We start from the raw sequence: 12,104 nt of genomic DNA, 5'->3' as shown, positions 1-12,104 counted from the left end.
CAACTTTTATTTTTATTGGAGTAATAATTGACAGGTAGTATCTGAACTTTTTTGCTTATATTATTAATTCATCTTCACAGTGGAGGGTCACAGCTTTAAAAGTCTGGGAATGGACATATGGTCAGTGCTTGGCTGGCTGCATGCTGAACTGGTGAAATTTAGTACATGCTATGTCATAACAAAAACAGACACACACTTTAGCTTTGATTACGGCATGCTTTCCCAGTGGCATTTTGGTTTTTGACAAGCTTCTGTCTGATGAACCATGGCAATGTGGAATATAGGAAAAAAAAAAATCCAGATGGAAACTCTTTTTTTGGCCTGGCAGTGTATTCTGAGTCAGATGACCATTTCTATTATTTCTTTTCCTGGGTATCTTGCGGTCTTCATTTTAAAAGCAAGATAGTAGCCGTGTATTCTGCAGAGGCTGTGCTGTGGCAAGTGTGTTCTTTGCGGTCTGTCTCTTGGCCGTTGGCAGCATGCAGATGAAGCTGAAGGGAGGAATTCATTTACAGTTTGGAGAAGTGTTAGCAATTAACAGCCTTGTAATGTTGTCCTCGGGCTGTTCCCAAGAAAACGTCCACGTCAAAAAAAATAATAATAATGCGAACGACTGGAGCGTTTCTGCCACCCACGGTCGACATAGAAGCTATTTCATATGCACAGATGCACCAGGGCATGTCAAGTCTCTCCAATGGCATAAATGGAAATTTATAAGGTTCATATAATTTTAGGGCCTCGTTGTAATAAAAATATGGAAAGATGATAAATATGTCACTGTTTGAGGCTAATCGAGCGGATTTCATTACTGTGTTAATGATAAAAATGCCAGAATGTCAAGACTCAAATTGTTATTGTGCCCTATAGAGCTATGCATTTATAATATCAGAAATTTTCATATACGATTTGAAGCTTGTTTTAAACACCCTATATTTAACCAGCGAGTCTTTGCCAAAGTGTAACCGTTGAACCTCAAAGCAATCTACTTTCTTTGTTTAAATATCTTGAATCCATGACTGAAACTTGTGCAAAGCTGAGCCAAAGTTTTCGCCGCCGATACGTGACATGCTGCGAGGTCATGGCGAGCTGCAGTCTGACAAAGCCATGTCATCAAACACGGCGGAGCCTCGGAGCTGCCTGTTCTAACCCCCGAGAAGCCCACTGCACCGCGATTGGATTTTCAGGTCTGAGAGCAAACTAATCCCATTCCACATCAGTTTCCAGACGTGGAGACCGGGAGGCGGCTCTTATGATGAGAGATCGGGGAAGCACAGGGAAGGCACAGAGGGCTCCTTTCAAACCTAACACCCTGATTCAAGACTCTACAATGGCCCGCAACATACAGCCTTAAGCCATATTTAGCAGCAACATAGTCTCATTCTATGTAGTAATTATGAAATGTACAATATAGATTGACAGATTCATTCACATAATATTACCCCAATCCTCCCGTCCACGTTTTTTGCTGATTTTCAAAATCATCTTCTCTAGAACTGAGTTTGTATTTTATATACTATTTTAAACTTCACCAATCTGCAACACATGCACTTTGATGTAGCCATCAGACCCAAATGTGCTATTTGTGCGCAGGTTGCAATTTGGACAATTCCTTTATGGGCTCACACAAACTGGCGACAGCGATGACAGACACTCACACCTTTTTGCAGTCGTGAAAGGACAGTGTGAAGATTCACTGATAACTCTGGGGAGTCAGGCTAAGGGTAAAGCCAAGCTCAATTTACCAAAAGCTACATATGCACAAAAGGCTCCAGACTTTGAAATGTGAACTAAACAAAAGCACAAACAGCTATGGCCATGAGTGCACTGTCCATAATTTGACTTTTGTACATTTGCCGAGTTATGCACCTATGTTGTGCCAATCTTACTTCCTGACTGAGCAGCTCACAGATAAAATAGGCCAAGAAGATACTCACGTTGAATTTGATGATGTCGTAGATGAGGTAGCGAGGGACCGGCTGACCGTTCACCTTGTCAATGATCATTTCCTGTAACATGAACACAAAAGGCAGGTCAAGGCTTTTATCAGTACAGAGACTGTGAGTTAAAAGTAGGCCTGGGAATGGAGTCTCATTTTTAAACTACAGGGATATTAACTACAATTTAAATTCAAACTCCTAATGAAAATAAATAATTGCCCAATTAGACTGTGGGACCAAGGTTTAACAAGCGAGTCAGAGATTGTCATAGTGATTCTTTTTTTATTCTCAGGTTGCCCAGCATACCACCAGCAAGCAAGGACAAAAAAAAAATACAATAAACTGACAACTTCTTTCTTTGAATAAAAAAAAACAAAACAATATATAAGAGGAAGAAAAAGAGAAGGCGGTGTATACATGGTAAATGGTCTCAACTTTTATATATATGTATTTTTACTCATTCTAGCAGGCAACATAAGCGCAGTGTTTTACAAAGCCATAAATGTACTACACTGCGTTCCAAATTATTATGCAAATTGGATTTTTGTGTCAAAAAGGTAAAAAAAATAACAATAATGATGAAACTCATGGATGGTATCGTGTCTTGGGGCTCTATGAATCACTGACATGAATCTCAGAGGCCTGGGATGAGTAGTTGTCGGGTTAAGCCCAGTTAAGGGAAAAACTGCTGAAAAGGGTGTTCCACTTTATTATGCAGATCATCATTTTCAAGCAATATGGGAAAGAAAAAGGGTCTGTCTGCTGATGAAAAGTGTGAAATAGTTGAATGCCTTGGTCTAGGTATGAAAACCTTCGATATTTCATGAAAGATTAAGTGTAATCATCGTACTGATAAGAGATTGGTGGATGATTCAGAGCACACTCCGTTTTGTGCAGATAATAGCACAATATGGACGGTTTCTGCCAGACAAACACATCAGATTAGGAGAACAGATGCCACAAAGCAGCATACAGGTATTTGAAGCTGCTGGTGCCTCTGGAGTCTCCCGAACATCAAGGTGTAGGACCCTCCAGAGGCTGCAGTTGTGCAAAAACCTTCTATCCGGGCCTCCCCTAAACGGTTAACTGAATGCTAATGAACAGAAACGGCTGCAGTGGCTCAGAAATACATGAGGACTCATTTTCAAACAGTCTTGTTCACTGATGAGCGCCATGTAACCCTGGATGGTCAGATCAATGGAGTAGTGGATGGTTGGTGAATGGCCACAATGTCCCAACAAGGCTGTGACGTCAGTAAAGAGGTAGCGGAGTCATGTTTTGGGCCAGAGTCATGGGGAGAGAGCTGGTCGGCCCCATTAGGCCCTTTTAGGCTCCCTGAAGGTGTGAAAATGACCTTTAAAAAATATGTGGAGTTTCTGACTGACCACTGTCTTCTATGCTACAAAAAGAAGAGCCGTGCTTTCCCAAACAAAATCCTCTTCATGCATGACAACGCACCATGTAATACTGCAAAGAATACCTCCGCATCACTGGCTGCTATGGGCATAAAAGGAGAGAAACTCATGATGTGGACCCCATCCTTCCCTGACCTCAACCCTATTGAGAACCTTTGGAGCCTCAACAAAAAACACTTCTATGAGGGTGGGAGGCAGTTTTCATCCAAACGGCAGCTCTGGGAGGCTATTTTAACATCCTGCAAAGAAATCCAAGCAGAAACTGTCCAAAAACTCACAATTTTAATGGATTTAAGAATTTTGAAGCTGCTATCACAGAAGGGCTCCTTTGGTAAAATATAACTTGACCTGTTAATATTTTTTTGATTGAAATAGCTTTTGATTTCAGTAAATATGACCTCCTAATGCTACAAATTCAACAAATGACCATTTTCAGTTAATTACAAGCTTTAAAATGTATTGAAACGATGAGTTGCATAATAATTTGGAACAGTGGATTTTGAGGTTTTTACTATATTTATTTTTGAAAAAAATACTGTTATCACTAGGAAATTTTTTCCACCACATTTAAATGATCCTCTACCAGGTAAAGACTTGAAAACTATGCTGACTCTCATTTGAGTTGACAATTTAGAAAATCAGAGAAAAATGTCATTTGCATAATAATTTGGAACGCAGTGTATATTGAAGCGAGGAAAGGCTTTTCCTGTACCAATCAATACTAATCATTAGGGCTGGGACAAAGTATTGGATTGGACTTGGATTGCAATACTTTGTGCTGCAATACCAATATCGATACTTTTTTAAGTATCGCAATACTTTCAATACTTGTGTTTGGAGGCATTTTTATCACACACTCGTTTTCCAGTAACCCTTACACAGCACTTTGCTTCATTGTGTGTTAATGCACTTTTCAATCTTAACACTTCAGTAAATGTCAAATGGCATTTAGTTTATAAACTTTTGATACATCACTTTTTACACATTTAAGGTAAACATATTACCCATCATAATTTCTTAACCTTTTGGCATAAATAATATCTAAACTTAGTAACATACTTTTGGCAGGCTTATATTTAGATTGTCCAGTAGAATACCCAATAGGAATAAGAGCTGTGGGAGGAGCTTGGGGTTGAACAGGAGGAGCTTTGTATAGGCTGGTGCAAAGAACAGTCACCGTGGAAGATTCGAAGATGACTCAAACATGCGCGAGTGGCTCAAAACGCAACCCCAGATGTTTTTGTGCAACATTGCTAGATGGTAACATGTAATGTTAAGTTGAACTCTGCTTCACTCCCGGTTTTGTTGTGTTTGTTGCACTGATGGCTTCGTTCTCATCTCATTTGCCTTATTTCTACTTTGTCAAGTGAAAATGAATCTCCGCCAAATCATTATCACAATGATTTATTACGACAAATCTGTTAACAAACTATATCTGCATCTCTAATTGAAAGCAAATTGTCGCACAGAAGGTAAGGACTGGCTCTCTAAGGGACATACAGTACTTTGAAGGTAAAAAAGCTAAGACGCCTGCAGCAGTGAAGAGGCTCTGGTGTGAGCATGTGCGACTTGGGAGGAAAAAAAAAAAGAGAAGAAGCTCGAAGCAGAAATAGAAGCACATCTATTATGCAGAGCTCAGGAGATGAGTCAGGTGCAGCGGCTGGACCATAAAACATGACTGATACAAACCATAAGAAGCAAACATAAAATACTATTAATGACAGTGAAATTGCTGATGCCTCATAGATAAGATATTTGTTGGATGAATTATGCTCTGCCATTCAACTCATCAATTATTCAGGGGAAGCTGGGTTGCAGAAAGGTAAAAGGAAGTTTCAGGTGAAAGTCACTTGAAGCGCGAGCATTTCTGAACCAAATATGTTTTTTAAACTTTCACGCTGTTTTGACTGGGATCAGGCTCAGACAGTCAAGTCAAGACATACATTTTGAGGATTAGTAATGACATTGGACTCTGCCTGGTTTATTCATTAATTTGTTAATTTGGTTTGATGTCTTAATAATTGTTTAGCAGTTAAACTAGCCTCGAAAATGATCAAAATAGAGATATTATGTTTTACTTTAAACACATTTACCAGAATGTCATATGCCACCTGTAGGTAGGTTCATAAATATTGTTTTGTCTGATTTTGTACCATTTCTATAAAGGAGCTAAAATGAATGCTGTACTTTTATATGTGGATTACGCCTTAATCCAACTATAGATTTAACCAAAAAAAGTTTCTTTTTGGCGTCTCGTCCTTGGATGACCAAGCTTTTAGCCGCACACTCTTCACAGACACTAAATTTCATTAGAGCGATGACATCTCAACGTGCTTTACTCTGTGTCCTATTCAATTCAGCACAGAATGTGAGAGTTCACACAGCTTTAGACTTTCAGTTTGGTCGCTGTGTTGCTGTCCCAAAATCTAGCACTAATTTAGGCATTTTGTCCCGAGTTACTTTCACTCTCACAGACTTCAGCAGACTTCAGACACACATCAGACACACAAGCGCTCAGAAATAAATACATCTACTTATCAAGTGAGTTAGATACACCAAATCAATAAATTAAATTCTTTGCTCATTTATAATATTTCAACTGACATTATAATAAACAGGAGCACAAAAAAACTTGAATTCGCTGCATACGTTTTATGTATTTCACTGCATAAGTTGATGTAGTAGATAATTCACTGAATAAGTTTCATTAGTCTCCACAATATATGCATGGACTGCATTCATTACAGTCTGAACAGCTGCCTCTTTGTATGAATTTCTCCACTATGCGAGCTTCCCTAATTGGACAATATGGTGTGCTTATCAATACATGTGTTTGAGTTGCCAGAGCCGGGCCACTGGAGAGGACGGAACAGACATGCCTTGGCCTGTGGGAGGGGCCGCACTAATGAAATGATAGCATTATGCAGGCATCCAACCATTGCAGAGACAGAGCAACAACAAATGAATATATTAGTGGGACCAAAAGGAGGCCGCCAGGAATTGGCTCTGCACTTTCTCTGAGAAGCGATGCCGTGTGAAGCTCATTAGACATTGTGCTCTAACGCTGCATGCGGAGACAAAGAGCATGCCTTTGGGCTGAAGATGAAACATATCTGGCGACGCAGCTGAGCCTCAACATGGCGTCTTCAGGGCTCATTTTAAACGGCTAAAGACCCGCTCTGGGAACCAAAGGGCCGGAAGCATCAACAGATGAACAAACACCAGTCACAACAAAGCTTATGGCAATCTCAATGTACATTCAGTGAAAAGTGCCTCAAAGGTCGAGCAAATAGGCTGCTCAGAAAAGGGACTTTAGTGTATATATATCAGTGGCCCAAAGAGCTATTACAGGGCTGTTCTTTGTGCTGACCTTTAGAAAAGGTCAAGAGAAGAGGAAGATAATGTGAGATGGTCTGACGCAGCTAAAATAGCTGCTGTCATTCCTTCTTCACACAAGCAAAAAGAGAACACATTACAAAGGTGAAGTGAACCAAGACCTAATACAGAGTTACAGGGATCTATAGGATGCATAAGATAGACCAGGCCCTCTCAAACACTTGACTCTGGTACGGATGTGGACCTCGAGGATATTTGGTCCGGACCCCGGTGGCACCTCTGGCTCCGAATTTTATTGCCATTTTCATAAGCTTTGGCCTGTAGGGGTAGCATCATAGAAAGAGGCACACAGTCTGCTGGAATGGCACTACCCTTTGGACACAGCTGCTAAGAACAAGCTCTTGAGGTCCCGTCGAGATTAGTGGCTTGTATCAAAATCATTGAAAAACATAGTAATATAATAATAACATTTGATATATTTCCTGGTGTTAAAGACATGAAGCGCTCCTCTTAGTGGATAATGAAAAGCTGTCTTTTGAAACAGTGATGTTAAACAGGAAATTGGCAGACTAATCCAACTTTACTGGCATAACGCTCAGCAAGAGGTTTTGTTTGGGTAAACGGAAATATGAAGAAAAAGTTACTTTGGAAATAACAACTTAATCATCATGAACGTGCATCGTCAGCCATGAATGTTATAAAGAACTCATCACAGCTGAAATGCTGACAGCTGCTCTTTTTTTTCTTTGTTTCTTAAAGGGACTATAGGGAGTTTAAAAACGTTAAAATTATGTATTTTCCTCCCCCTACATGTTCCAGCCATGTCCTAATGTGTAGAATGAGCTCAGACCTGTTCACCACAACTGCCTCTAAAATCCTGCACTGTCACTCAAAAAGGTGTCACTTCGGTCCGAATTGCCGTCATACACGAGCTTAATATAGAAGCTGCAGTTACACATGTGGCCTGAGGTGGCAGTAGTGAGTATAAAATAGCAAACTTGCATCCAGCCCCTTTAAAGGGGGGGTATTATGCAAAATCGACTTTTTCAAGCTTTACATCATGTTATTATGTCATTAGATCATTAAAAACATGCCTGAAGTTTTGCAATGGCACATTCACGTATTTTTGAGTAATCTGTAAAAACTCTGATGGCAGCCATTTTAGGGATAGGTTTGCCTGAGTCCTCGCCCCCACCTCCTGGAGACGCCTCCGAGCTTTCGTCACCAACCACTGCTCCTCAGCAGAACCCCCTCCCCACTGATGCCACAGACAGCATGTGGAGGGGGCGTGTCAGAAAGGGTCAGAGGTTCTTAAAGAGACAGAGGCCTATTTCAAGACATTCGCTACAGCCATTTTGAAAGAGCAATTTTATACAAGGCAGTTATTCTAATTTACTGCATTTACAGACCAACAGAAGGTTTGGTCATCATTGTAGTGTGCTCTAGACTGGTGCTATGTGATTGAAAAAAGCATAACACCCCCTCTTTAAATAATTTTCAAATGTTATACATTTAAATATATCAAAATGCACTCTGATTATTAATTATCATATTTACAACTACATTTTACTATTTACTGTAAATGTTTACAGTTTTAGGGCAATGAGCTTGTCGGACCTTTGACTTCTGTACAATTTATTTTTTGGACCTTTTGATTTAAAGTTTGAGAACCCCTGAAATAGACAAATATATAAATAGACTTCGGACTGTCGTAACTGTGGGTTCTGGAAGCATCCATGCCCCTCTACTAATTTCGACTTTGTAATGTTAAAGCTTGACACAGAACATATCATTTTCTTTTTTAATCTAGAAAAATATACTTATACGTGGCCTGCACAGCCCCCGAGACCTAAACGATATTTGAGAGCAAAGGATTGAGTCAGCAGTTGTCTGAATATTTATGTCTCTGTGAAATTTTAGATGCTCTTTTGTTCAGATTTTTCAAAACTTTTTAGTGCAAAAAAAAGGCCAAGACGGAAAAGAAGAAAAGAATGACAAGTATCTCATCAGTCATCAGCAGCACCAGGAGGGCATGGGCAATGAGGCCGACTACAATCTAATCAACTGCCACGACAAGATCAGCGGCAATTTCCGGGCACCGTTCGCGTCGGTGTGACTCATGTGTTGCACCTGCAGTGGGAAAGAGCAGCGCCTTGCATGACCTACAGCCCCGACAACCAGACAATAAGTGTCTAAGGTGGATTTTACAGGGCCATAAGTCCCCGGGTATCGCAGCCAGGGGACGCAGCAACACAGATGCAGAAGGATGGCATTTCACTAAAGCCATCTCGGCAGGATGTGAGGGAGAGGCCGCCAGCGCTGACAGATGGAGCGGGGAGAGAGGAGAGCGCTTTAGATAAGACATTGTCAGAGTTGCCTGTGGTATAGGCTGCGTTTTGTGTGAGATAATACGTTCAAGTGAAGAAACACAGAGGCAAAGGCTGTGAAACATCAAGTAACCTTCAGCTGGCTTTTGCCTTTGGAACTACACAGTTCGAATGTTGACGGCCCTGGGCTTTGTGCATACTTTTAATCACTAGTCCCTCTTTTATTCAAGAACAGACATTTCATCTATCAGCAATAAAGGTTAGAGTGTACGGTAGATGTGGAGCTGTGAACCGTTTCAGTTTAGTGTGATCATTTTATCAATTGTCCAAAATATTTAAACACTTTAAAATGCGAGTGAATAGGTGGAGGTTTGGACTTATCGAAGCTACTGCCAAGAGATCTCTGCCAAGACATCGAGAAGATCCACTTGCAAACCATGTATTTGAGTAAAATTTGAGCCCTTTATCGCTGTTTACTCGCCTGTGGAAAAGCCCGACTTCAGATGCACTCGTCTGTATTCCGGTGCTGCACGGGCAGCCTGTCGCCCTCCCAGAGCCTCCAGGGTAAACTTTAGCTGCGTGGCACTGGCTGAACCTGAGACACACCACTGTTATTGTTGTGCTTTGACTGCCCTGTGCCTGTCATCACTCGGGATGGGTATATGGGTAAGGATTTATCGATATTACTACACTTCTCAATACTCCTTATTGATCGAATCATTGAAATTATTATTAAAAATATTGAAAAATACAGTAGTTATAGAGGCCACTGTATAGGCAATACAGCCGAGGCCTATATCTTTTTTTTTTATAACTAACTCTACATTTGGACTCAATTTATTTCTAATTTTCACATACACTTAATATATGGGAGGCAAAATATAGACCAAAATGTAAAATAACTATTTTCTCAAAAGTGTTTTGTTAATCACAGGCTGTCAGTAAGATTTGGCTGTAGCTGTGGGACTGAGCCTAAATGTAAAATAATGAACCAGAGCCACAGCCTGTTTTCTCCTCATTATCACACTCAGCTTGTGTCCAGTGGGTCGACTCGACACCGCCTCTGACATGCATGTGGGAGCGCACACGTGGGACCGCGCACGGGTGAGCACGTTCATGCCGCCGTGTACGCAAATAGTAGAAAAATAAAGTCCACTCTTTAGTTCGGGTATTTGTGAACGAAGAAGCTCATCTGTCTGTTCAATACGAAGTTGCTACGTTTCGCTGTCTAAAGCTTTTTACAGTGAGTTAGCGGCAGCAGCTCGGGGGTTTCTGAGTAGAAGAAGCAAGTTTTGAATGTTTAACAATGCGTCGCGGGGTTTCGGTATTCATCCCTGTATCAAATGATCCGCAATTTGCTCTGTTCATGACCTACTGAGCAGAAGCGGTTTTATATTTATTAATAAAGTTTGAAAGATGACGAAGCTGACAGAAGAAACATTGTGGAATATCCGTAAGGAAGTAATATAATAATTGTAATTAAAAATTCATTACAAGATCTAAATGGGTCTCTGTAAATAATTTGAATGTTCATTTTAGTGTACCGTGCTGTGTTTGAAATTGACTGAATTCTTCGCAGACAGAATGAGCACCAAAGCATCATTGGCATGTCTTCAAGATGGCCCTGCACCATAATAAAGCAACTGTACTCCTCAAGTGCGACTGTACATGACGTTTTGTGCCTTTCTTATTACACTTTGGTGACATAGTGTCTAAAAAGAGAGGGAAGAAGCTCGACTTACCCCATCTAAGAGCGTGTTTGACAGGTGCACCCGAGGATCTTTCCGGAAGGGGAACTCTAGGTTGTCTATGTGGAAGATGGAGTTGTCTCTGTCGAGCATGAACACGTGGTTCTTCCCGTTGATGAGCATCATGTACCTGTGAGGGCAGAGCAGTGGGGCTATTAAGAGGATGTCAGACCGGACACATGGCTTTCATTAAGATAAACATTAGAAAAGACCCTGGCAAACACAGCAGAATGAATTACCAAACTTACCAAAGTTCATGTTTTGTTTGAGGCAGGCCACGTGAATAAAACCTCCCCCGTTTACTCACATTACGATATTAGCATTTCCCAAATTTCATGATTGAGTAGCTTTATTTCAAAAACAGGAATTTGGCCACAGTTGATCACAAAGTACTGCTTGTGCGTAGGAATGAGAGAAGCCTCAAGTGAAAAAAAAAAAAAAAAATCCCATAGTCTTTACAGATGACAATGAAAAATACAAACGTTAGGGGACCTGTAATCTCGACGCGAGCGGGCAAATTACTGCTTTCTATTCAAACACAACAAAAGGCAAGGATTTAAAAGGCTTAGAAAAGAGGTAAACAAGCCACCAATTTCAGTGTTATACCAAAGCAGCAACTTTCCCTTTAATCTAGTTGTGTTCAGCCAGTTATCGGAGTCGGCTCTGTAATTACGGCACTAAATGCAAATCACAAATGTGTCTAGTCACCTCTGTCTGACTGCGTCGTCTGAATTTGAAAGCGGAGGGGCGACAAAAAAACTGAAAACGTGCCTAACTTCGCCAACAGGGGCTTCGTATCTGGAACAGTGCAGGAATTTGACAACTCTTAAGTGAGTGGAAAACCAATCCCATTACTACATCCCTTAGCAGCCGTGTACCAGCGGAAACAGGGAGGAGATTACTCTATCTTCAAATTGCATACATCACCAGGGCGAGGTGATTTGTGGCGAGCCTATAATCCCTGGCAGGGCTGGTGTGGAAAAAAAAAACTAGTGTAAACGGACAATAAACTAAAAAAAAGTGTAAAACTTGTGGATTAAGTGTGAAATGAACAAGTTACAGCAAGCACAATAAACAGCATTGTTAATAATTATGTAGAATTTCAAATAATGTCAAAGCATACAGGTGCTCGTCCTATAATTAGAATATCATGAAAAAGTGCATTCACTTCTGTTATTCAACTTAACCTGTGAAACTAATATATGATAGACTCATTATGCAAAGTGAGATATGTATTGACTTTATTTGTTTTCATTAGTTTATTATGGCTCAGCTTGTAAAAACCCAAGTTAAAAATGTCATAAAATTAGAATATTTTAAAAATGGACTGTAAGCCATAAT

At 40.4% G+C, this 12,104-nt stretch overlaps 1 protein-coding gene across 2 annotated transcripts in view; it reads right to left on the bottom strand.

The window, feature by feature from the left end:
• Positions 1-12,104, bottom strand: part of rngtt (RNA guanylyltransferase and 5'-phosphatase) — a 122,164-nt gene that overhangs the window by 81,948 nt on the left and 28,112 nt on the right. For both annotated transcript variants that reach the window (XM_079572386.1, XM_079572385.1), the window contains 2 exons: positions 10,758-10,893; positions 1,935-2,006 (listed from right to left, as the gene is read on the bottom strand). In XM_079572386.1, coding sequence (XP_079428512.1) covers positions 1,935-2,006; positions 10,758-10,893 — 208 coding nt within the window. The remainder of the gene's footprint in view (positions 1-1,934; positions 2,007-10,757; positions 10,894-12,104) is intronic.

Source organism: Gobius niger, assembly GCF_951799975.1.
Source record: "Gobius niger genome assembly, chromosome: 15".
Classification (NCBI taxonomy): domain Eukaryota; kingdom Metazoa; phylum Chordata; class Actinopteri; order Gobiiformes; family Gobiidae; genus Gobius; species Gobius niger.
The sequence above is the reverse complement of the archived record's forward strand: the minus strand, read 5'-3'. Positions and strand labels throughout refer to the sequence as shown.